Below are 26,389 nucleotides of genomic sequence, written 5' to 3' on the forward strand. Positions count from 1 at the left end.
AGAAGAGACGGTTATGTGACACAGAATATGCGACCAATGAAAAGTCAAGTCATCAAATTCTTTGCATATTTTATTTTTCTTATCATGATTTTTTTTTTCAACTCACACATGTCATATTTTACATCTTTGCAATAAAACATGAATACAATAGTTTTTAGGGTTTCATAGATCCAAAAATATTTAACCTTTTTTTGGATACGTAAGTTGAACCTGTCGATAGAGTATGTGCATGTGCGCATTTGATCAAGATGGCTTCACACATACAGTACATCTCACATTTCATCCCCTCTCCTCCTTCCTTCCCACCTCTATCAGCTACAGAATCATGATATTGCTTACAACTGTGAGGTTGTAAAACCTAATAATCACACATGAGCTCAACGCTTTAAATACAAACATCAATGCACAAATAATCCCGAAGGGGAAATGGACCTAAACAAAATGGCAGCCGACCAGAAAGAACCAAGCTAATAAATAATGATATGTGATTGGTGCAAAGTGCAAATACAAAACAAACTTTTACATTGATTCGATTCTCTTTTTTTAAATAATCAACAAATGTGGGTAAGTGAAGGTTTCCTTTGCGCTTTCAGTCTTATTCAGCTGATTAAGTCTCCCACCAAGCCTGAACCAAGACTATATGTACATATTTGACAAAACAATCACCAAATATACAAAGGAAATCATGTCAGTCTTGTGGTTGTCATCCTTGGTGGCACTGGCAAGATCTCTTTATCATTACCATCTCCGGCAAAACAATCACCATCCTTGACACTGCCGTTATTATCATCAGTCTTGTCAACATTATAATAATTATTACACAATATTTTACATACAGCAAGTCATTAATAAATTAAAGGTGATAAGCGCAGTTTGTGTAGTGAAAGAACACGTGTAGACTCTGAAGGAAGCAGAGCCTTATTTACATAAGAATCAGATTTAACCCTGCTGCGGGTAAAAGAAAAAAATTAAATTAGCATTATAAAATAAAATAAAACCAAGATAGAATCAAATTAAATCAAATGAAATTAAAACCCCAGGCAATTTTTCAAGGGGGGGAATTTTAAGATCAAGCCAATAGCACCGGTTTTTGAACAGTGGGTGGGGCTGGTTCATTTCTGACCATTTCTAATCAGTTTAGACACGTTGAAGGAGTCTTAATTTATAGTCCACCCAAATAATTCCCAGACGGAGCTCCCCGCAAACGAAAAGGTATACAACAAAACTGATAGAGAAGAAAAATATAAGGGAAAATAAAACTTAGGTTCTTTGTGTGTGAAGCATTAAGCGTACCAGGAACGGCAACTGCACCAGTCCTGTGAGTGGTACGGGTATGATCGACCTCTACAAGGTCTGCTTGACTTGCTCTTTTTCCCCCATTCTGCAGTCTGTCTATTTCATTAGCAGGTTTTGGTGTGTATCTTCGGGGTATTATGTGTCTGTGGTTACACACGTGTGTGTACATACACGTATGTACAGAGGAAGTTATTTCCACCAGCGCTGCCGCATCCTCAAATCAAGTAAACTTCACAAGGGATTAGAGCCTAAGGTCCGGTACATGTTTTTCCTTCCTCTCGGTACCTTTAGTTTCCCCGCGTTGCAGATAGGCAGCAGAATGCATCACCTCCTCTCCCTCTTGTTCATCTCTCCTCTCACCATCCTCCTCTTCCTCACGCTGTCCACCTCAGTACCTGTTCTGGTGTTCGTAGTGCCAGCGGTTGAAGTCTATGTTGAATGCAACAATGCTGCCGGACGCCATGCCAGTGATCAGAGTCCTGAGGGCAGAGCACACAGAAAGTCAGATCAGCAAACCAAACTATACACATGCTCAGTAAAGTACTCTTTTTTGTAGTCTGCAGTGCATCAAACATTCCACATTTCCCTGAGCCTAGGACATCGTCTGAGGTTTGGGTACATAACTGCCCCCTTACTGATCATTCAGTATTCTCTACTGCCCACTTTGAGGTGACCCAGTTTTCCCAACAACACAGTCTGCATCTTCTTGTGTCTGTCAGAGTGGCACCCTGTCTGTTTTACCTCTGGTCATGTGAGAGGTCCATGGCACGGATGCCCGCGTCACAGCCTGGATAGATGTAAAGCTGTTTGAAGTCGCATGCCTGCCACACTTCCACAACTCCGTTATCACCTCCTGTCACCAAGTTCTGCCCGTCGCTGCTCAACAGGATCGCCTGGAGACAGAAAAAGAAGAGAGAGAAAAGTCAAAATAGACTCAAGGCTCCGGTGTGTTGGATAACAATATACTGCATTGTTTAGGAGTAAATAAGGACAAGGATATTACAATGCGTTTACATAAACAGTATTAACTCAGCAGCCTTACCCGTGTGGAATCATTGACCTCCATTTGTGCCAGCAGTTTTCCATTTATGCTGAAGTTGCAGAAGCGACCTCTCTCATAGTAGATGATGCAATGGCCCTCGCTGGACACTGAGATGAGGCGGGGCCGCTGGCACAGCTCTGGCCCCTCCAGGGCCCTTAGCAGGTCCCCTGTGATGGTGTGGACTAGGCATGGGCCCTCTGAGGAGCAAGACCAAAGCAAGATATTGAAGAAGCAATTTTTTTTTAAAATCGGAAAGCTTTAGTGATGGTAAAGTTAAACATTGTGAGGTCAGTTATGAATATACTTGTTTGGAAATATCAGCCTAAAATCCAAAAACATACTTTGTTGAAAACAGAAAATGTAAAATAAAAAATCTCTCTCAGGAGAGAGGCAGACAAACCTTTAGCTCCACTGATAACCAATCCCAGCTCCGCACAGACAGACACACACACCACCTCGTGGTCATGTCCTGTCAGTACTGCCCTGGGAGCAGGGTAGTCACCTGGAAGAGAAGTTACAGACTCATAAACCTCTGGGAGCTGTAGTGTTCTCTAAACTAATGTCTGAGCCAGGCACACACTCATGTCTACACTAAGACAAACATTCACACGTTGTTCCCACTCACTGTTGTTGGGGTTGTCCCCGATAATGTGGTGTCGTCCACTCCAGTACCACAGAAGAAGAGTGGCATCTCTGGAGCCTGACACGATGTAGCAGTCTCCTCCGATGTAGGACTCTGACCTGGCCAGACACGTCACTACATCCCAGTGGCCAAAAACTATCTGGGTCAGCTTTCCTGAGGGGAGGAAGGAGGAAGTCGTCTAAGTTAGTGTGTGACCTCTACTCATATGTTTGAAGGCCACGGGAGCTGAACTTCCAGGATAAAAATACACAACTTAAACAAGGAGATTAGTATTATTGAATCTAAATCACTAAACTTCACGACTGATAAATACAAAAATTTACTTTATGCCCAAGTGCATTATAAAAAATGGGATTCTAAATCTCTCCTAGAGCAATAAATCCAAACAAACCTAAATAAAACTACAAATGCATGAGTAACATGACCCACATTCAAACAAAGGACCAAGTCAATATTTATCTTCAGTGTACCAATTCCTTGATAGCAAGATAGTTTTCCCTTTTTTCAGTTAAAATGTTAAGACTTTAAATGCTTATTTAAAAGAATATTAGCAAATCTTTCTCCCTTTTTCAAAGATGCATTGAAGGCTTGGTTGAGTTTCCAGTATTGCCCCCCAGACACCCTAGAGAATATCCAAAGTTGATAGATGGGGAGCCCTATGGGGAACACTCAAAAAAAACTGAGTAATTTTTTTGAATGATATACTAGTTAGTTTTCTGTCATACCATCAGTTCTGCTATATGTGTGGTCAAATCTGTAATGCTGGAAAAGGTGGATATAGACAACAGGTCTGCCCAAAATAAAGATAAATAAATCAATTTATAATCTTATTTTACAGAGTAGTGGTGTTTTTTTTTTTGTTTTTTTGTTTTTTACAATTTACAAAACAACAATGGATTCTTATTTCAGAATTTTTCCAACTGAAGATTTTATTTAAAATTGTTGCTACAAAAAACAACTTCATATGTTTAATATTGAAAAATCCTCACAATGCAGATTCTACAAAGAGGAAGAGGAAGACCAGCTGCATTTGTTTTTCTACTGCCCTTATGTTGCAGGTCTCTGGACCGATATCCAAGGGTGGCTGGGCCTCTCAACAATTCTGTTGAACTAACACTTAAATATTTTATAGGGGTCCTGGATGAAAACTGTCCCCAGATAATAAATACAATTATTCAGTTGAGTAAAATATTTTCATTTAAAGCTCAATCAAGAAAAAAATTGAATTTAAGTCCTGAAAAAAAATTTCTTATGGGAAAAAAAAACATTGTAAAGTAGTACAACATAATATGAAATGGGAGATTTGCTGTAGTGGAAAGTGGAAGAATATAGAATTATAATTACACTCTATCCACCATATACTGTAAACTTAATTAATTTTTAATTTTTATTACTAGTACTATTAACTTAATCATTTGAATTACTGATTTGATCCCACTAACCTTTATATGTCTTTTCTTTAATCCACTTTGGTCTGTGTAAGTCTAACTTTTGTTTTGTTTTGCTTCTCTTTGTGAGACCTTATTGTCATGTCATGCTGTGAACTGTGCTTTCTGTATTATTATTTACCTGTAATAAACAACAACAACAACACACACACACCTGCCAGCTAAGACTAAATTTCTACGGTACTCGATGCTCAGCATGTCTCTTAAATATTACAAAACCTACCAGTTTCAGTGGAGTAAACACGGAAGCTCTTGTCCCAGAAGCCGCAGACCAGGATGTAGCGGTTGTCAGCAGTAACCACAAAACAGTGTGTGTTGATTTGGATGCTCTGGTCCACGAGGTCAGTGATCTGACGCTTGTTCACGCCTGAGTTGTTTGCTACGTGGGAGCACAGAGATGTCAGTAGGTTAATGAGGGCATAAGAATGCGATACGGTTCGAATGACCTCAAACCTTTCCTGATCTTTTATCACTCGGGTCAGTTCTGCAGCTTCTGTCTCAGCAATACATGTGCATAAATCCTGAGTGTATAATGTGATATACTGACTTCAGTCCCACTACTTGTGTCTTTAATAGTATCATTACGTAAAACCAATTAAATGTGCTGTGGAGATTTCTGTGCACTGACCTATGAGAGGGTCCATCTCAATGGGTAGATGATGAGCCTGCTCTAGGGAGTATCCTGGAGCTCCACGGAGGCCTGGAGGATATAAGGGTCATACGTCACAGACGGTCAAACACGCACACACCCACACATGCACACATCATAAAACGGTGAAAATAAAAGCTAAATAACACCCTCTCATATAATCCCCTGGTCGAGCGCTCTCTGATGAAAGCCCTGATGCAGGCTTAAGTTAAAAAATAATAGCCTCAATAACAAAAGTCACTTGAGCTGCCTTATGGCCCTCCGTAATTACATTACTACGATTCATTTAACCTACCCCGCTGTGCTAATGAGGTCATTAGAGGTTAATTGAGGATTTAATTAACAAATATTTTTATGCCAACATGTGGACAAAAATAAGAGTAAACACTACTATAATAAAATACAAATCAGCTCAAAAGCTGCAGATGAAATAAACATTTCCCTGAGTTTACAAGCATCTTCAGACATCTTTCAAAAGTTTGTCTTCATTGTGTGGCTACTGATATTTTCATTATCTGATTTATGTGAATATATGTAGTGTAGTTTTTAGAAAATTGCTCAAAATAGCTAAAATAGCAACACTATATACTGTAAAGATGATATAATGTGATGCTGTGTTTTTCAAAAAGGTATAACTGAAGTGATTTGGATTTTAATTTCTATGCTAAGATGATTTTTTTTTTTTTAACATGCTTACCGACTGTGTTGTGCCAGCGGTTGACGGCAAACAGCCGGCTACATGTGACGGTGACGGCTGCTGGTATGCTGAGGTGGGGGAGCGTGTTGGCGGCGACGTGAGTGACGGGGGAGTTGGAGGGGAACTTGAGCACCATGATGACATCCTGCTGCATCTGATCCTTAAACATCAGTGGGCTCTGAGGAAGGAAACACTGGTGAGACAGACAGAGAGAAAGAGAGGGGGGGGGCAGAGAGGAAGAGGAGGGCAGAGCAGGGAGGGAAGGTCAGGAGGAGAGAGGAGGAGGAGGAAGGGAAATGGAGACGGAGGTAGAGGGAGAGACAGAACAGATGGGACAGAGGAGGGGAAGGGAAAAGGTATATTAGTGGGAGCACAGGGTCAGAGCAGGTACACACACTGAGGGTGGCTTTAGGCCTAGGAGAGGAGGTGGAGGCACTGGTTGGTCGGGGTTTAGGACTGACAGGTTTGGGTTGACATGGATGGCTCTGATGTGGAGACACTGAGGCCTCGTTCTGCTGAGGGTGGCAGGGAGGACAGAGAGGCTAAAAACCAGGGCAGAACTTGCTGTGAAAAACATCATTACATACACTTGTATGTAATAGAGTCTCACAATTGGTATATAAAATGTGTTATAAATATGAAAAATAAACCTCTACTGTCTATAAAAAAGAGAAACACTGATGAAAACTCCCTTCCCTTTCCCAAAGTGAACATTTTCTCAATAACAACTTCTCAAAATAACAGAGACTTGTGCACCTAGATGTCAGTGCAGCCATCAACATGATTGATCATGACATTCTGTTACATAATGTAGTCTTAAACAGTGGTTACCAACTGGTCCAGCCACTGGATCCAGATTTTTCCTTAGTCATTAGTTTGGGGTTCACACAGTTTAATATGTTCAGCGTAATACTCACATTTGGTCACGTCATCAAGCTAGTTTGCTGTCTCTGTTAAGACACAGCCTGTTAGTCACTCACTTTACAGCAGGAAGTGGCACTTCAAAATAAAGCTCTGTGCCAGAAATTCAGCTTACTGCAAAGTGCGTTTTTTACAAACTTCACACATTCACGAGTCGCTTGTGGTCCATTCAGAATAGTCCTGTGACCCATTTTTGGACCTCGACCCACCAATTGAGAACCACTGGTCTAAAAAGTCACACAGGTCTCACTGACACTGCTCTCTGCTGGTTTAAGTCACAATAAATGACAGATCTCACTTTGTTTTACACAACAATTGTTCGTCAGACCACGCCAAGGTCAGTTATGGTGTGCCACAAGGATCTGTGCTTGGTCCTGTTCTTTTCTCTATTCACATTTGCCCCCTGATTCATTAATCAACAAAACATCAGTAGGTTGTAGAGCTTTCTCTTACCAAGACCCTCTTCTCTGGAATCACCTTCCTCCTATCCAAATTCCAGAGGCTCGCTCAGTTCAAAAGCAAACTCAAAGCATATCTATTCGTATCAGTTGCCAACCTCATTTAGTCTGCCCAAAGAACTTGACAATACTTACCCAGTTTATATTCAGATGTTTTTGCTTACTGTTACGTATGTGATATACTTTTCTGAATGTGTAATTTTTTTTTACCTGTATCTTGGTAAATGCACAGTTTTTATGTGCATACTTTATATTGTTGTATTTTACCGCACATTTTTTAAAATATAATTTTGAATATTTAGCTACAATGTTTTATATTCATTTTATCTCACCTTTTATATTCTGCTAATGCTCATTATTGTTCAATTTTAGATACAAAAGTAGGCCCTTTGAGACCTACTTTTTGATAACGTGCTATAATAAACTTTAACTTAGACTATATTTCTGATTTGTCTTTCAGCAGTCCTTTCAAGGACGTTTTTTGTCAGCATATACAGAAGTTGCTGTCATGAAACCTTAACCTAAAGCAAGACTTGCTAAGGATGTTGAGGTGTTCTCACCAGGTGCATGGCCGAGGAGCGAGGTGGATGTGGCTCAATCAGTAGCTGGGAGGGGATCTGACCACACGCTTGAATCTGGGATTCAATCAGCTGCAGTTGGAGAAATAGAGAAAGGAGAGGAAGAACATGGTTATACATATTTGAGAAACAAAAAAAAAAAAGTTGAGACAAGCAGCATGCCCCCTTTTACCTTCCCCTGCACTTTCTTGACATTCAATTTCCCTAAATATGCATGTCTATCTCCTGTGTATGCTTCCTGAAATCCATGCATATACTTTGAATTCATCCCTTGGAGAACTATTTTAAAAAATATAACATCAATCTGATATTTCCATATGATCTTGAAGACACCACTCTCCATCCTGGCATGAGACAGTCATGAGAGGGAGATTTCTGCATTGAAATAATCAATTTGTGAGTCAAACAAGAGCGATCAGTTGTCATAGAAACTGACCTCACGCTGCGTAGCATCTGCATTGTCTAGGTTGATCGCTCCCTCGTAAGACAAGAAGTTGAACACGTTGAGAGCTCGGACTGCTTCCGGCCCTCTCTGCTTGTAGCCAAATATTAAATCAATCCACTGGTGAAGCTGGCACGACACAAACTCGCTCTCCAACGCCTGGTCGAAGTGAAAGGTGCAGAAAGAGGAAGGAGGAGAGAGTGAAGAATATGTTCAGTGTCTCTGTGGAAGATTTAAAGACAGACAGGTTTTTCTTTTGGCTTTTTATATTTTCTTTGTTTCTCACCATCCGGTTAATGCGGACAAAGTCTTCTGGTTTCTTGGCCCAGGCAGGAAGCTCCACGTCGCACACAGGAACTCCATCATCACGCACCCCGAGTTCGTACTCATTACTGTTGACAAACATCTCAGGCAAGTAGTAGAACTCTGGGATCAGCTCCTGGTAGACACGGTAGGAACACATTGTTTATTAAAGGGCTAAAGGGCTTTAGACAATGTGCTTGATGACATTCCTCATGCTTTAATGTTTTCAAGCTCTTTCATCCTTTAACCTAATTAGCTGGAAAAACACAGTTGTGCGTTTCAGGCTGATTGTTATTGTTTTATAATAACCCTAACCAGTCGCTTAAGTAGGACATTCTTTCAGCCGATTTAAAAGTTACCTTGACATCAGCTGTGTCCCTCTGGCAGTTCCTCCACGAGCAGCCGATGCCAGAGAAGGCTCTGTCCGGATGGTCGAACTTGTTATCATTAGCGTTGAGGAAAAATGTGGTAAAGGGCTCCTGCAGGCACACGAATGGACACATTCATTTAACACAGAAGCCTTGGGTCTCTGCCGTGTGCTCAGGCGGCTGCTGAAGGTTGAGGCCTGTGAGTGTGTGAAGTGCAGCAGGTACTTACTATTCTGAGCATCCACATCAGTGTTGAATGAGCAGTGGAGTACAGGGTTGTATAGTGGTGAGGAGGCGTGCTGTCGTCGTCCCACGTCTCGTAGCGTTCTGCATAAAACGCTGCTCGCTTGGGATTCAGTGCACCGATTGGCTGGATGAAACCAGAGACAAATAATCAGCTTAAGTCAATTAATACATGAGAAACCATACATGCAGTTGTCTTCTTTTCCTTTAAGGAAGCAGATCATACATTGTTCTTTAAAATGGTCAATGCTTAGACAGTAAAACTAGTTCTGATCCTCTGCCAGAGGAGGGAATGAAGGGATTTACATCTACAGTGATATTATGTGGCTTTGTTTTGACTCTAATTGGTGAAACTGCAACACAGAGAGATTCCGACTAAGCCTCGGTATATGAGTGGGACAGCTTGACCTGTATTCTTCCCTAATTCTGGTTTACAGCATCATCTTAGTAGCACACGTGTTATTCATTGGAAAAAGTGCATTAAGTCTGTGTGTGTCAGAGTGCTCCAACCTTGGAGAGGTCTCTGAAGTTGCCGGGTAGAGTGAGATCGAGCTCCTCTGAATCATAGTTGGTCAAGACCCAGGGGAAGATGGGGTACTGATTCAAATCATTATAGGTCCTCCCTGCAGGGACAAAAGACATCGGGGAGGAGGAGAAAGTGGTATTTTTCCATTATAATTTATAGCTGTGTCACAAGAAGGTCCCGTATTACGATGACATGCTGTATTATTGGTCTGTGTATCCCTACATCTGTTTTACATTTACAAATTATCAGGTGTCAAAACCTACCCGCCTGGTATACAATGTTCAAACGTTTAATTAATGAGACAAACTTCCTGGTGCGAGCAAAGAATAGGTGCCAGACTGGTATCAAAATTACACCAACAAAGGTTGTATGTTCATGTGATAAAAGACATTTCCAGTGGAGAGGCATAAAAGCACAAGCTGTTGACAAACTGCTACAGCATATGTAAAGATGTTTAAATAAATGAGGTTCAATGAATTCAGAAATTCTGCTGCATGAGTGCTGACTAAGGCCAGAAGGAGAGCACACATAAAACCTATTTTTAAGTCATTACACTGGTTGACTATTACTTTTTTTTTTTACGCTCCAGAGGATCTGAGAGGAGCTGAAAATATTGATATTTTTAAAAGTAAATTAAAAACCCATCTATTTAGTCTGACTTTTATGCAGTGTTTTATAATTCTGTGGTTTTATTATCTTTACCTATTCTAATACCATCATTATTTAAATGTTATTGTTGATCACTATGATTTTTTCCACCTTATCTGACATGTAACTTTTTTTAATATCCTTTTTGTCGATCATTTGTAAAGCACTTTGACGTGCATTGAGTTGTTTGAAAGGTGCTGTACAAATTCAGCATAGCAGGACATGATGTCATGCTCAGCTCACATCCTAGCTACATCAGCTGATCTCAACAGCCCAATCAACTGATGAATCAGCTGACTGACGCATGTGAGTCAGCTGATAGATCACATTCCTTTCTATGCAACCAATTGGTGAATCTCATTCAGGGCGCCCTATTTAAACTGCTCTGGCCTGCCTACTGTTGCTGCTTCCTCTGCAAGCTGCTTTGCAAGCTGCCTTCACCCCAGCTCCTCCTTTTCATGCTGTGTCTGACTTATCAATGTCATTTCTGTTTGTCATTGATGCTGCTCAGTTCTGTTCCTGGGGGGTCTTTGCTGCTGCTCTCCCTGCCTTAGCTTTTCAATGTAGGCACATGGAAGGGCAGAGAGGTTTGCTCTCTGTCTCAGGCTTTCCTCGTTTGCACGTGGAAGGGCAGAGAGGTGTGCTCTCTCTGCCTTAAGGCTTTCCACATAGGCACATGGAAGAAGAGGCTTTCTGCGTAGGCCTAGGAAAGGCAGAGAGGCCCCAGAAAAAAACCCTACAGCCAAATATAATACTGTTTTATTGATTGATTGAAGAAGACAATTTCAATGGCTGGCATTTATCTAGATGTGTATTTGAAACTCATTCCACATTTCTATTACACACATATATGTAATTTTTAAGAACATATGGGATTTATAAACACAATAAAATAGCAAATGTGTAGCTGCAGTAATTATTTTCAATGCATTGCTCAAATCAATTCGTCCATTGTCACTGTGGCTGCTTTTATTCATATATTTTTGTAGGTATTAGTATTTACAGGTCAAACTGGTGACTGTTGTTATGGAAACTGCAGCTGTGCTGGAACTGTAGCTGACAAAGGTTTGTCTTATTCAAATCTTCCAGTTTCTTCGTCTGGTCTCTTCTATGAAGTCTTTTTATACACAGAGAGAAATATAAACAAGGTGAGTCTGCAATTTCTGTCTGTGCAGTTATTTTTGAACAACACAGCACAACAGGGACTGCCAGAGCAACCAAACAAGGTCACATTAGAAAAATCTTCACAGCAAATAAGCCAGAAAATGTCAACATCACACAGCAGAAAGAGAGACAAGGAAGGAAACAGGAAGTATTCTCTCAACTTATTGTTTGGTCTGAGAACACAGACGGCTGCATTAAACAGGCCTGTGTGTTTGATTACTAACTGGTCCAAATATTATTTAGAGGCTAAAATCCACAACAGCAAACCTGGCAGCAGAACGACAGCTCATGAATTATGATTGAAAGCTTTACCTGCAATAGTGTTGAGGAACATGAGGTACTCAAAGTTGGAGATCTCTCTCCTCTGCCAGCGCTGCGTCATGTTGGATGACTTGAAGAGCTGACGAGGGGTGGCCAAGGAAATCCGCCTGGGACACACACACACACACACACACACATTGAAGGTCCTTTCTATCCCACCAGGAAGAAGATGCGTCTCTCATGCAGAATAGTGATGGAACAGTGGATTAAACCCTGGACTCACCTTGCCTGTGGCAGACCGTAACTCGTTCCTACCCCGACCCGTGGGAGACTGTAGACCACCCTTTTGACCGTGGCCTGGTCAGGGAAGTTAAACATCACAGACGCTGGAGAGAGGAAGATATAGTCAGCATACAGACAACATAAAGTCAATCACTCACCATGTCAACTAATGTTGTGGTTCTCTGCCTCCAATAACCAGTCAAGTTACAGTTACAGTTACAGTTTGCGTCCATGCCTGTCCAGACTGATATATGACTGATATATACAGAATGATATATGTAGTGAAGACTTTTAAGGAAATTAATAAAAGCTATTAAGTGTATTTTTTGGCAAAACATGGATGCTTCACACACATCTACAACCTGGCAGCACAGATCTATACAACCAGCATAGTTTCAAGGTGGACAACTAAGATTAGTGTCACCAGAAAAGTGCTTTTTGTTTGTTTCTTTTTGCAACATTATGATGCCACGGTTAAGTTGACCTTTGACCTTTCGGATGTAAAATATCATCACTTCAACATTTTTATCCTTTTAGACATTTGTGTGAAATTTTGTCACAATTAACTTGTGAATTGTTCAGTTATGGCCAAAAAATGTGTTTCGTGAGGTCACAGTGACCTTCGATATTTGACCACCAAAATTTAATAAGTTCAGCCGTAAGTCCAAGAGGATGTTTGTGCCAAATTTGAAGAAATGCCTCAAGGCGTTCCTGAGACACTGTGTTCACAAGAATTAGACGGACATCCTAAAAACATAATGCCTCCTGCCATGGCTGTCAAGAGTGTGCGCTGAGGCCAAAAAAGTTCTTAACCTGAACTTTAAGTGGATTAAAGATACACTGTTTGCATATGTCATGTTTTCATGCCACTTATTTATTGATAGTCTTGACAAGTTGACTATATTGATGGCAAATATTCAATTATACTATCAGTGGCTGGGAGCCTGTGACAGGCTTTTGATGGCAGGTGCATACAGTATCGAGAAATCAGTGAATGTGAGTATGTTAATGCGAGCAAGACGAAATCTGCAGACTTACTTCTGTTGGCCATGAAGACCTCCAGTCCGGTATTCTGCAGCAGGTAGCGTCTGGAGAACACAGCTCGGATCTCACTGAACATCCATTTACCGTGCAGACCCTCTGAGTAGGCCAGTACCTGTTGATGTTGGACATGACATATCACAGTCTCCCAGAGAATGTAGTCTAAACCTGATCTTTTTTAATAATATAGACAGCTTGCCCTTACTTTGGCATCAGTCGTCTTGAATGTAGGATCCTCCTCATCCACCTCAAAGTAGATCTCAGTGGTAGTGATGGACAGAGTGCCTCGAGCCACCACCACTGGAGCTACTAACTGAGCTGGAGTGCTCAGAACCACAGGGCCTGGGGGGGACAAATGTATGGCTCAGGTATCAGTACTTTAGGTATTCGTAGCACTGACAAGCTCATAATACACAACAGTAACACGGATTCGTCACACACAGCAGATAATTTATTTCATGTTAATCAAAACTGATTATTTATTTGCTTCTTCTATTTTGCCTACTGTTTAAAGAACAAATCAGGTGTGTAAGTAAGAGGGGAACCACTGGATTAAATCACGCATTTAGCTCGATTTGCATCAGTTTTTAGTGAATTATGATTTATGATCTTCTTGAGTCAGATAATCAGCTGGATGGTTAGTGCAGCGGCAAAACTTCCAAATGTCCAACTTGCCTTTGGAGGTAAAAAGTCTTGGACGGAAACGTACTAAAAACAAGAGTCATAGACAGTTTACTGTTCAGTCGTACTGTAGTGTTGTGTGTGTGTGTGTGTGTGTGTGTGTGTTTAGGTGCGTGCATCTTACCTGCGAGGTTATCAATCTCTTTTTCCTGCAGCAGACTGACAGCGTCATCGTCTCCCTCCAGCATTAACTCCGCCTCCGGGTTCTGGGTGACCACTGATTGGCTGCGGAAAGTCTTCTTCGACTTAAGCCCCTCTTCATCTTCTTCTGAACCTGTTCGGGTGTGTTTGTAAGTGTTCATGTGAGTGTATGCAAAAGGAACGTACTGACCAAGTGCATCATGTTTATATCAGTACATGTTACTGACCGTAGTCCTCCAGAGTTTTGAGTGGCACGTCGGCGTGAGTAGATCCAGAGGCATTTCGCACAAATCTCCGTCTCCTCCTCAGGTCGTCCTCCCAGTAGTCTAGACGCCAGAAGTCATGTAATTGGCTGAAGACATAAAAAGGGAGGGGCAAAGATGAGTAATTTCAGTGGTGAGGGAAACAAGGTGTGCACTTTAGGACTTTTTTTCTTCAGGGACAATAAAGTTGGAGTCGAAGTTACAGATGACATTTAAGCGAGAAACTTCCAAAACTAATTTCCGACAGTTGAAAGGTTCCTCTTTATTGGGATAAAGGGCAGTATCTGACCAGAGGGGTGTGTTTGACAAACCTTTCCAACTCTGCAAACACCAATAACTGGCTTTAAGGTGAGGAGAAAAACATTAAAGTGACTTCTGTACCCCAGAGCCAGGAAAACACATGAAAAGAAAAGGTTTAGTCATGCAAGTGTTGTTGGGATTTTCAACAAGCATTATGCTAATGTGAACAAATGTTAAAAATACAATCGAGGCCAGACCACTTCAGATGCAATTTAACTTTAATTAATTTTTCATCTGAGTGCAAAAGGTGTTTATTAACAGCATGCACCTTGTGGCATGCAATTATACTTAATCAACAGTGACATGAGGAAGACAGGCTTCAGATGTTGCATGTCACATGTCCTCAAATTAAATCACATGTCCCCCCCCAAGTCTGGAGGCAGAGCTGGATAACAAGCAATCATTGATTTAATGTGTGTACATGAGTGTGCTAAATAAGGAGATCAGTCTTACACAACTACCAGGCAGCTGTGGTGTTAGCGTTCAGCTGTCTGTGTGTGCTGAAGATGATGTTCAATAAATTATGTTAAATAAGGCTTGATTGTTTCACAGAGCACGCTGTACACGTACCATATCATCTTTTATAAATGTCTATATTTTGGCACTGATCGTATCCATGATCTGAAAACTGGAAATGGATTTTCTGACTCTTCTGGCTTTTGAATTTACGATGTAAATGACACTACTTTTACACAAATAAAAGCCCCACTATACATACTGATAGCATTTTCTCATTATATGCAAGAAGCGCTCAGTGTGCACTCAACCGCTGTAACGTCTGCTGTCAAATGACATCCTGTGGAACAGCAATCTAAAAATGTCCCGGGGTATAATTTGACACGCAGTTCCTCGCATCTCCCGCTCACCTCTGTGACATTGTCCCCCACGCTCCGTGCTTATTGGTGAGGATGTTGAGGATCTTCTGTTTCAGCTGGTTGGCAGTCACGTGATCTCGGTGCTTAGCAGCGCTGATGAGGTGATCGCACATTTTCTCCTCCTCTCTCCGATCTGCGGCGTACTGGGCACAGTTAGACTGGAGGAGAGTGGGAGGTAAAGAGTGAATAGAAACAGTAAGAAACGAGTGAGTGTTACTGTCAGAGATGTGGAGATCATGGTGACGAGGAGGCAGTTGCTGTACAGTATGTACTCCTAAAACACTAATTGATGCATGAGAACAGCAAATCTGTTTAAATGTACACATTGGAGGTGCTAATTAAAAAAAATCCAGGCAATTGTGAGTGACAAACAGTAACAACAATGAGCATTTACATATTAGCCACTTCACATGATCTTTATTCGCAGGCTTTAAAGCTACAGTAGGTAGATTTTATAGAAAATAACTTTTTTCAGAATCTGTCACTACATCTCAACAGGAGTACAAGTGACAGATAATCTGTCATCCTCTGGCTCCTTCTATTAGGAGCACCTAATGACATATGCAAAACCACGCCTGAGTACGTACATGGCAAAGACAAGCAAACAGAAGACAATCAATGACAAAGAGTAAGTTTAAAGAAAAGTGTTAAACCGAGCCTAAGCTGGAACAGGGGTAAACACTGAAGAGGCTTTTCCAAGGTGGAGTGAGCTACAGAATCTGAAGGGATTCAAAACTGATGTCAGCGTCGAAGAAACACTGATCTGTAACATGAGGCCAGTAGCAGTTTTAATCACCTGGCCCATTTGTTTAGGAGAGGAAGAGACCTCTTCGGATAATTAGGCTGAATCCAAAAGTCCAGACTTGCAGACTTATGGACTTTGCAGGCATGTTCCTGGGAAGTCTGGGAGTGCTTACGGCTGCCTAAAGCTACAATTCATCCGGTCCAGAAGGAGCCTCAAGCTGGCTTTCTGCAGACTTTCAGAGAGTCCGCTTGGGGTGCTGACTTAACTGACTTGATAACCCACAATTCATTGCAATACGAGTGTGACTTTGTGTTTTTTTTTCCATTGCCGCAAAAAACCCCAACTTGTGGATATTTAGGATATTGGATATTGGATATTGGATTGGATATTTAGGCCTATTAAAGTTATATCGTGTCATTCTATCGTGAAGGCCAGAAGTATATTTAACCACATCATGATACAGAGATATGTGTAAGTAGGCTGTGGGGGGACTGAAAATGCATTTTATTATTGAGGCTGCACAGTGTAATAGGCAACAAAAATTGGCAGAAAAACACAAAAGAAGGTCTTCTAATGTAAGTAATACTCAATCTACTGAGTTATAGTCCTGTTTTTATTTACAAACATTTCTGTTTTTGAATGTGTAGCTTGTTACATGGAGATGTATCACTACCCTACATTTCTGTTTGGTCACAAAAAAATCTGCACATGGGATTTATATCTTGTTCTCTGCAGGAACAGATGAGCAGGCAGTAATTATCCACTTATATGACATATATGTGAATATGACAGCGGTGTTAAATGTTTCCACGGCAATGAGAAAAACAGTCTGGAGGGCTGTCTATTAGCTGCTTGCAGTCTCTGCCCTCACAGACTATGTGATGACCGTAAATACGTCATTCTATGTACAAGTGAAGTTTGTGAGGGCTCAGGGTGGACATTTGGATGGAGAAATAGGCTCCCGGTAAAAATCTTCTGAACAAAGAACACTAAAGAAATCCTATTTGGGAGTTAGGGGAAGGGGGGCTGCACAGTGTGTGCATAAGCAGTGACTGACATGGCATTAGAGACTCCCCCCTGGCTTTGATTGGTTGTTTTCGATCAGGCGCAATAGATTCTTAAAAAGGCCATTAGCAGCACTACGAGGGGGCAGAGGAACCTGATTTTCTCACAGATTATCTGTCTCATGTAGTGCTGTCAGGATATAGTGACAGTTTCAGCAAGCATGACAAAAAGTCTAAAAAATTTCTATACAAGTTCCGTACTGTAGATTTAATTGTGTCAAATCACGTCAGACAAATGTGATGCTCTGGGTGTTTACCTCAAATTCAGCATGTTTGTGCACGTCCTCAGCCCTCTGTCTGTTCAGGATGAACTCTGCTTCGTTGGCAACACGAACAATATGATCCTTCATGGCGTGGCACAGAAGTCTGGTGCAGGAGTGAAGAGAGTGACAAACATTACAGTCATCAGCAACTCCTCCATTTAGAATAAACTGACTTCTCAATGAGTGGGAATGTAAACAAGTTTTCCTCAATATGGCAGCCTCTTGTAAATTACATCAACCAGACTGGTCCATCTGCTGCTGATGCTTATGCCTGTATGTATGAGTAAACAGTATGTTTGAGAAGTAGCTTCCTTTTTGGTGTTGTACTTTAATTACACACACTACAGTTTGGATTAAAAGAACAAGATTGTGGCCACTGAAAATAGGCCAGCACAGATCAATTGTACACTTAATTGCACTGTAATGATTCCACTTCCCACTGAACACACGTGGCACTTTGCACTTATCTTGGCAAGGTTCTCATTAGGGCTCTACCACAGCCATTAGTTGAGGAGCACTGATAACAGTGTTGCTGTTAATGTGTGAATCACAGGGAATTATATGGGGTGATAATCAGTCTGTGTGATGGATTACCTTCCCTCGTTGATGAGCTCAATGAAGGCCAGACCAGCATTCTTCTGGATTGAGTTTTGCCACTCCTGAGTGTAGAGCATACATCAGAGTTCATATGGTTGGAAGCAGGAGTGTTTGATATTGATTAGAGCTGTCACTGTGTGTGCCATTTTACACTGATATACATTTTACACTTGACATCTAATTGAAAACCTGTTTATAGATTAAAAAAACAGTTTTAAGTGTTTAACTGTTTTTGGCCAATCAAATGCCTAAAGAAATCCAAGAAATCCCTCACAAATGTCTATGGTTTCACAGTATATATTGTCACAGAACTGGGCAGGTTGTTTTAGTAAATCAGCTGATCAACATGCAAGAAGTGTCGGTGAGTACAGAGATAAAACACAGCATTATTCAAGTGGAAATACACAGTTTCATCATTTACCATCATCAATGTACAGGCAGCACAAGGCTGCACAGAATAAGGATGAAAAAACCTCATAAGAGCTTCTAAGTTTCAATGAAAATGCATCAGTCTAAGAGTATGTGAGTGTTTCATGTGTCTGTGCATATTAGAGAGGAGACTTCTGAGTAGGATGAGAGTGTTGCTGAAAGCCTCAAACTATCAGAGCTCCATTAGCTCCACTGGCTCTTAAGGCTGTGAAGGACACGTGGGAGCATCTCCTGTTACACCAAATGGAGGATCGATATCTGGGCTAGGGTTCGCTCTCCTGGGCATCTAATGGCAGACAAGGCCGGAGCTGGGGGTAATACTATACATGCTGACGAGCAGCCGGCCCCGGAGAGTGGAGGGGAGGAGAAAGGAGAGGGAGTGGTGAGAGGACGGGGCAGTTTGGAGAGTGGTGGAAGATGAAAGCAGTTGTCGCTGAAACACTGAGTTAAAATGGACCTGAAAAGCAGAGGTGTCTGATTGTACAGTAGAAGATGGAGCAGTTAAAAAAACGGAGAGAAGAAAGCAGAGAACGCGGTTGTACAGTTCATGGAAAAGAAGAGAATGAGGGAAGAACCGAGGCGCTCCTCAAAGGACACTTAGAGGCAGCCAACAAAACGCACACCAGTTGGGGGACAAACTTCATAATATAAACGAAAAAGGACAATGGCCGCTTACGGCACCAGGGGAAAGCTCTGAAGTGGTAAGTGCCTCCCTTTGTCACTCTCAGTCTTTTTTTTAAGTGTTTACTCAGAAAAATACAGACACTTCTAAATTCAAAATTATTAACCTGTGTGATTTAATTTTGCTCTTTAAAGTAGCGTTCAGGTGGTGGAAATTCTCTTTGTGGCCTTGATATTCATGAAGAACAACTGTGGCGTGATGATGCATATAAGTTGATATTATATTACATCTGCACTGCGCTCATTACGGTCAACCCTGCCTCACAGGGCAGATCAATAACTTGACTGCTTCCTGTGTGCGACTGACTCGACTGATTATGATAGGTCTAGAAAAAACAACAACACTTTAAGAGTGGGGTAGAAAGATGACAAATTGAGGCCAAGCTTTTGAGGCTTTGGCGAAATGGATTACGTGTGAGGACAGTAAACAGAGAGACGAGAGGAGGAGTGAGGGGTTACCAACCTGAGAACAGAGCAGCATTACGAGCTCCACCACTGACGTGCTAGACTTCATGCAAACCAGACCTGCAGCACAGAGACATACAGCACAGTCAGGAGGCTCGCTTTCTTTCTCTCTGACACACACACGCACGCACACACACACTGCCGCGAGACATAAAAATATCATCAAAGAAGACACTGTAGTGTCAGTGGTTTCTGCTATTGTATACAGTCATCGTAGTCAAGTTTATAAAAAGCATGCCACAGAGAAGACAGGAACAAACAGTAGAGAGAAAGATGGGGGAAGGAGAGAGTAGGGGAAAGGGAGGGGGAAGGAGCAGGAAGTGAGGAGCGGGAGAGATCAACATTGAGACAGTGGATCACAAAAACAGGACGCCAGGAAGCAGGTGGGCAGAGGGAAGAATGCATCACATTTAATCTGTAATACCAGTAGTGTTAACGCTACAACTGAACGTAATCTGAGTTAAACATGTCAACATGATCTAGCTAGCTATTTGAAAATAGTGCAAAATACTGACTTCATACCTGCTTGACGAATGAGTGAAGCAGCCAGCTCAAAGACACCCACTCATTTACACACTCTCAACTAATCACACGGTAATACACTCGTCCACTCAGTCACTCATTTCCTCTCAGTCTCTCTCACACACAATCAACGCGGTGAGGGACAGTGAATGGGGAGACTCCACAGAGAGACGCCAGTTAGAGAAAAAGGAGCCGTGTACAGCACCTGTACCTTCTATGAGCAGTTCCTGCCCATGGCTACCCAGCAGCGTCCTGGACAGGAAGGGAGCAAAGTCCACAAAAATCTCCCTCAGCAGGGGGGCGACCTTCTCCAGCGCACGCTCCAGCTTGGTGGTGATGCTGTGGCAGGGGGAAATAAGTGAAAGAGAGAAAGATGAAGACGACAGGAGTGAAGATAAAAATAAGCAACATACAGGCGAGGTTAGAAGAGCATGTGAAAAAAAAAAAAAACTCGGGGGATATACGGTAGGTGAGGAAGGGAGCGAAAGAAACATGCAAGAGAGCAATGAGTAGAGATAGGTGAGAAAACAGGGAAGAGAGGAAAGCACAGCACAAATTACACAGGAGAGGAGTCAGGAGAAGGCAAGCCGAGAGACGTTAAAGAGAAAGAAATGTCTGAGATGGACACAGAGGACAAAAAATGTATAGAATTGAAGCGTATGTAATGATGGTTTGGTGTGGAAGCACTATGCCTGGGTTAGTATTGATGTTACTGTAGGTTTTAAGATTAATTGTTAATTAACTTAGCATCATGGGATGGGTGAAACTGTTTGTGCTTTAGAAGCTACATCGACAAAAACTGTCCTTACTTTCGACTGCACTGGAATAAATGGTACATATTGTATTAACTATTAGTGCCTTTGTGTGTGCGCAGGTTTAGATCTGCAGAGTGAAACACTTTCTATTCTATGTTCAGTTAATAAATGGAGAAAGTAAGGCAGGAAGAGTACAGCAAAGCAGACTAAAATATGGAGCCATGGCAGTGAAGTGCATATTCTCGGCCAAATAAGCATGTGGTTTCTGAAACAGACCTGGGTCACTAGTGTTTACAAATTTTAATTTTGTTTAAGGGTAGCAGATGGGTGACATTTGCAAAAGCCACGGCAAAGGTTAAAGGAAAACTTCACCCCTGAAGTGATCATTAATATAGCAATTACTCACCCTGTGTTGTGTTGAATTCACAAAGAAGACTTAGTTTTCCTTACATGCCTCTATGGTGGACGAAAATTGTAACAGCAAAGCTATATCAAAATGTCCATTTACAACTCTCACACGACTGGTGCATTATAATCCAAGTCTCATGTATTCAGTTGTTTGCGCAGTACTTCACCACTAGTCTTTCAAATAGTAAGGTCTTGGTAAAGATGCATGTGTTTGTGAAGTACTCACCATATGACTGGATAAATGAGACTTGGATTATACTGCACGGGTTGTGTGAGAGTTTGCTTTGGTATAGTTTTGATGTTGGTAAACACGCACATCTTTTACGTCACTCATTAAGATTTTTCGGTAACACTTTACTTGAAGGTAGCGACATAAGGGTGACGTGACACTGTCATAACTATGACATGACACTGTCATGAACTTGTCATAAACGTTTATGACTGCTGTCATTAAGTGTCATTCGGTTTTTGTAATGACAAGTTGACATTGTTTGGGTTGTCTTGATTATGACAACAACCAGGATGACATTACCAGAAGATGTCTTTGTCATAACAATAATAATCATTATTACAACTCATAAACACAAAAAGAGGTGCATTTCCTGTTAATGTCAAGTTGTCATAATAAAGACATGCCAAACAAATTTAATGAGGTCATGACAAAGACAACTTCTGGTAATGTCACTTTGTCTTAAACCTTTATGACTGCTGTCATTAAGTGTCCTTCGTTTTTTGTAATGACAAGTTGACATTGTTTGGGTTGTCTTGATTATGACAACTTGACATTAATCAATGTGACAATACCAAAAGTTGTCTTTGTCATGACAAGTTGACATTAAATTTGTTTGGGATGTCCTGATAATGACAACCTGACATCAACCAGGATGACAGTACCAGAAGATGTCTTTATATTAATGTCAGGTTGTCATTATAAGGACATCCCAGGAACTGTAAACTTGTTATTACAAAAACCAAATGACACTTAATGACAGCAGTCATAAAGGTTTATGACATGTACATAATGTTCATGACAGATTGATGTCCGTGTCATGTCATAGTTATGACAGTGTCATGTCACTCTTATGTAGATACCTTCAAGTAAAGTATTACCGAATTTTCTCCTTTTTTGGATTCCTCATTCACCATGGAGCCTCTTTTCTTCATGAATGTAATGGGTTGAATTTACAGGGTAAGTAATTGCTGCACAAATGATCATTTTGTGGGTGGAGTATTTCTTTACAACCTGATTCTGAGTCGGTTTAAGCAAATTGTTGCTGCAAGTTATTTGCAAAGACAGTTTGACTCAGGTCTGATCTTGAGTTCAGGGTTAGTGTGAAGACACGGCCATGCCAGAAGTGACAGAGCTGACTGTGCCGATATAAAAAACATGAGTGATGCTAACTGTTGAAGCTGTTAGCAAAAACGTCTGTCCTTTCTCCCATGGCATTCTGGGAACATTTAGTAGTGGCTGGGCGTAGCAGAGGGTGTGTGGTGGAGGTGGGGCAGAGAGGGGGTGGGGGAGGGGTGGGGGCATGGGGGACAGGACGAGCATCTCCTTGCCTAAAACACTGTCCTGCATCTCGGGGAGCTGCCTGGAAGCCTGCCAGAGAGCTAAAAGACTTGAGCTCAGGGGGCGTCTGACCGCTGCGCAGCGCACACTGCGCCACCTCACAATAGGCACTGCAATACAAACCACACACATACAAACACACACGCACAGACATGCACACTGATTAAAGAACACATGCACACGCACGCACGCAGCCTCTTACATGCGTGTGCACTGTCAGAAGCACACGTAACTGCACATATAACAAACTGTCTAACATATCTATGTAGAGAGTACATTAGCAGAATTGTTACAGTACAGCCTGACACAATGTTTAGAATTATATATTAATTCTTATAGTAATTTCCTAATTATTAACATATCTTATATTTTATTAGCAAGTGTCAGATGTCTATACAAAGTATGGAAACAGACTAAAACACAGATTTATGACAATTTCAAATAAGTAATCCATTTGGGACTGTTGATATTTTCATACTCTACAGTATAAGGTTAATTGTGACATTAAAACACAGTTGCCATGTCAGAGATGAAGAGCACCATAGTGTGGACTGAGTGAGATGTGTGGGTGGTATGCGTGCACGTGAGCAGAAATTATGTGCTTGTGAGTCACCAACACAGACTGTATAATAAAGATGGACGACATGACAGTTCCCCAAAAGTGAAGCCAAAACATCTCAATTGCTGGCTGCAGTACAGGTCATAAACCCCGCCCCCTCTATGTTAGCGAGTGGGACATGAGCCAAACTAAACAATTGGAGTTCATGTCAAATGCATTTTCCCAAAGATGCTGTCATTTTAGGCTGCTGTTACCAAGCTGCTGTGTTTTACTTTCTGATAAGTTTGGTTTAATTAGTTATGTCATGCTATAAAAAGGAGGTTTGACATCACTGACAGTTGTATGCGTCAATAGGTGCAGTCGAAATTGGTCTGGCAGCAAAACTTGATACTGCAGAGATCAATACTGCCCAGATTCTGGCTTCAAATTACATCACCAGTGCAAGATGGCGATACTTTGGCTACATTTTTGTACAGTGGGAGTAAATGGAGACCAGTCATCCATCTTTATATACAGTCGTTGGTTACAACAGTTATTTTACTATCTTTCAGACGACTATTATTATTGAATATCAGCTTTAAAGACCAATATTGGAATTAATCCAATATCCTTTTGTGGCTGATTACTAGTTGTGACTTTTGATTTCTAGTCAGTTGTCACCCAGTACAATTATCAAATTTGCAATTAAAGTGTTTTCTTTAAAAGTCGTTTAATTATTTTAACGTGTCAGAACCTTTTGTTACACTTCATCGCTCCTGACATCCTTAAAAAATAGTTATGAGTAATGTCAGGTATATGGGTGCACCCCAGTTGTCCCCAGTCTAACCCTACTGTAATATCAGTGATGGCTGTGACAGTGAGCTGCTAGTGAGAACTCTTTGGAGAGGATGAAGACCTAAGTGTGACGTGAAAGAGGTACAGGAATGAAGTGGAAAAACGACAGGCGCCCAAGAAAACAAACAAATCAACGTAAAAACAAAAGCCAAAGGGAGGAAAGAAAAAAAAAAGAAAGAGCGGGAGGAAGGTGAATGGTGGAAGCGATACAGAGCTTTGCTGTGTTGAGAGCTCTGACCTCATATTCTCCATAGTGTCTTCTGGCATGGGCGCCACCGTCTGCACGGCCGGCAGATTCTTACTAGTCGCGCCGTTCACAAAGGACGAAGAAGAGGAGGAGGAAGAGGAGGCAGAGTCTGTGGCACCTAGACAGCGAGAGAGGAGGGAGAGTGATGAAAAATAAGACGAGCATTATTGTAATATGAATCAAGCATGACCGAGATTATCGTGCGGGATAACAGTGACGGGAACATATTAATGACCCAGTCATTTGAGACCAAATTCAATTTGGATAGTATTTCACCGGACGTGCTGCTGCTTGTCTTCTGGTAATGGCCCCCGTTTTTGAGAATAGCTTTGTAATCAATATACAGAATCCATTCCAGGGAACAAATCCCTTCCTTGTCCATTATGCATGTATGATACAGTCCAATATGCCTGACGGGACGACAAAGCCTTGAATACAAATCCACTCTGCTACAATCTGCTGAGTCTGATGCTGCATGGAAACAGCACTGATCTGCATGTCAGCTGATGTGTATTTGATCCTTATCCTGTTATCACTTTATTCTTATTTAAAACCATATTTGGGTCATAAATATCTAACACATGCTCTTTGTTTTATCTGGTGTTGCCTGCATGGAGTGTGAAAAGTGCACGGTCTAACATAGAGTTCACCAAATTAACTTTCTTGTTAGTGGCCAGGGTATCTTACACTTGCTGTGCGGTCTGGATCCCGCCCTCGAAACAGGCTAAAACTAATCATGAAAGCATCTGCTGGCTCTGTTGGCCAAGTTTGTTTCTATTCTAGTTTGTTCTGGCTGTCAAAGGACAGCAGAGTGAAGCATCAAAGAGTTTGGTAACAAGAAAAGAAATTCAGCTCTGCTTCATAGAGCAGTCTTTGAATAGCTGGAGGCCTTTCACACAAACACCTTCGTCATACTGCAGGTGTCTGTCTGCTGCTTTTCTGCTAAACAGTTACAGCGAAGAAATGTACAGAGTAAAAATACCCAAAGATATACATGTAGGAAGTCAGTTGATAGATGTGGGTGTGAAGAAGACGTGTTAAGGAGTGGACTTTATCTGTGTGTCATCTCTCACCTGTAGTGTTGATCATGCTCTTGGGTGTTGCTGTCGCAGCAGCAAAAATGTTGGGTGTGCTGCCAGCAGTGGCCGCTCCACTTGTGGTGGGTGTGCCCACCGTGTTGACCGACAGGCTGCCAGGTGGCGGCTTTTTGACTGGAACCACGACACTCCTGTAAGAGACGAGACACAAAGGCATCAGTGACCTGCACAAACAATACTCAAAGGCTCCTCAGTGATATCTGAGCTTTGTGCGTTGGTCGGTGTGTGAGAACAACTGTGAGGATGAATGGACAGTCAGTCACAAACAAAGCTAAACGGATGTTCTCCAGGCCTCTAGGGGGAGACCTAAGTGGAACAGCTTGATTTTCATGTGTGTTTCTGAAGCAGGATATAAAACAACAAATACTCTGTTTCACATTTGTCTTTTACAGCAGTGGTTCCCAACTGGTCCAGCAACAGGGTCCAGATTACTCCTAAGTCATAAGTTCGAGGTCTCACAGTTTAATGCATTCAGCGTCACACTTGTGTTTGCTCATGTCGTTGAGCTAGTTTGATGTCTCTGTCATGTAGCTCAGTTAGTGACTCACTCTACGGCAGAAAATGACTCTTCACAATAAAAGCTATGTCTTGTGTGTGTGTTGTTGTTTTTTTTTTTTAATTTTTTTTTTTTTTTTAACAAACTTGACATGTTTGCGAGTCACCTGCGGTCCATTTGATATGGGTCCATGACCCACTTTTGGACCATGACCCACCAGTTAGGAACCACTGTTTTACAGTATTACTAAAGAGCAACAGACTTCTATAGTGCCCCCTAGAGGCCTGGAGAACACCCATTGTGTTGACTGGATATAAAGTGTATTTTTTGTTGCATTTGATTTGGGGGGTTGAGTGTTTCTAATTTTCTGATTTTTTTTCTGTATTT

At 41.5% G+C, this 26,389-nt stretch overlaps 1 protein-coding gene across 18 annotated transcripts in view; it reads right to left on the reverse strand.

The window, feature by feature from the left end:
- Nucleotides 1-65: 65 nt before the first annotated feature.
- Nucleotides 66-26,389, reverse strand: part of nbeaa (neurobeachin a) — a 117,929-nt gene continuing 91,605 nt past the window's right edge. For 5 of the 18 annotated variants that reach the window (XM_049591203.1, XM_049591202.1, XM_049591201.1 and 2 more), the window contains 28 exons: nt 25,483-25,637; nt 24,401-24,527; nt 22,760-22,879; nt 20,242-20,375; nt 19,513-19,574; nt 17,937-18,001; nt 17,337-17,445; nt 15,262-15,428; nt 14,060-14,184; nt 13,816-13,965; nt 13,216-13,352; nt 13,008-13,125; nt 11,971-12,073; nt 11,739-11,854; nt 9,599-9,711; nt 9,075-9,215; nt 8,837-8,956; nt 8,461-8,613; nt 8,169-8,333; nt 7,715-7,804; nt 5,776-5,968; nt 5,058-5,129; nt 4,653-4,808; nt 2,964-3,134; nt 2,739-2,840; nt 2,339-2,535; nt 2,038-2,189; nt 66-1,775 (listed from right to left, as the gene is read on the reverse strand). In XM_049591203.1, coding sequence (XP_049447160.1) covers nt 1,685-1,775; nt 2,038-2,189; nt 2,339-2,535; nt 2,739-2,840; nt 2,964-3,134; nt 4,653-4,808; nt 5,058-5,129; nt 5,776-5,968; nt 7,715-7,804; nt 8,169-8,333; nt 8,461-8,613; nt 8,837-8,956; nt 9,075-9,215; nt 9,599-9,711; nt 11,739-11,854; nt 11,971-12,073; nt 13,008-13,125; nt 13,216-13,352; nt 13,816-13,965; nt 14,060-14,184; nt 15,262-15,428; nt 17,337-17,445; nt 17,937-18,001; nt 19,513-19,574; nt 20,242-20,375; nt 22,760-22,879; nt 24,401-24,527; nt 25,483-25,637 — 3,604 coding nt within the window. In that variant the 3' untranslated portion in view covers nt 66-1,684. The remainder of the gene's footprint in view (nt 1,776-2,037; nt 2,190-2,338; nt 2,536-2,738; nt 2,841-2,963; nt 3,135-4,652; nt 4,809-5,057; nt 5,130-5,775; nt 5,969-7,714; nt 7,805-8,168; nt 8,334-8,460; nt 8,614-8,836; nt 8,957-9,074; nt 9,216-9,598; nt 9,712-11,738; nt 11,855-11,970; nt 12,074-13,007; nt 13,126-13,215; nt 13,353-13,815; nt 13,966-14,059; nt 14,185-15,261; nt 15,429-17,336; nt 17,446-17,936; nt 18,002-19,512; nt 19,575-20,241; nt 20,376-22,759; nt 22,880-24,400; nt 24,528-25,482; nt 25,638-26,389) is intronic. The other 13 variants (XM_049591211.1, XM_049591210.1, XM_049591206.1 and 10 more) reach the window with 7 other exon arrangements.

This window comes from Epinephelus fuscoguttatus, linkage group LG12 (assembly GCF_011397635.1).
Source record: "Epinephelus fuscoguttatus linkage group LG12, E.fuscoguttatus.final_Chr_v1".
In the NCBI taxonomy this organism is placed as follows: domain Eukaryota; kingdom Metazoa; phylum Chordata; class Actinopteri; order Perciformes; family Serranidae; genus Epinephelus; species Epinephelus fuscoguttatus.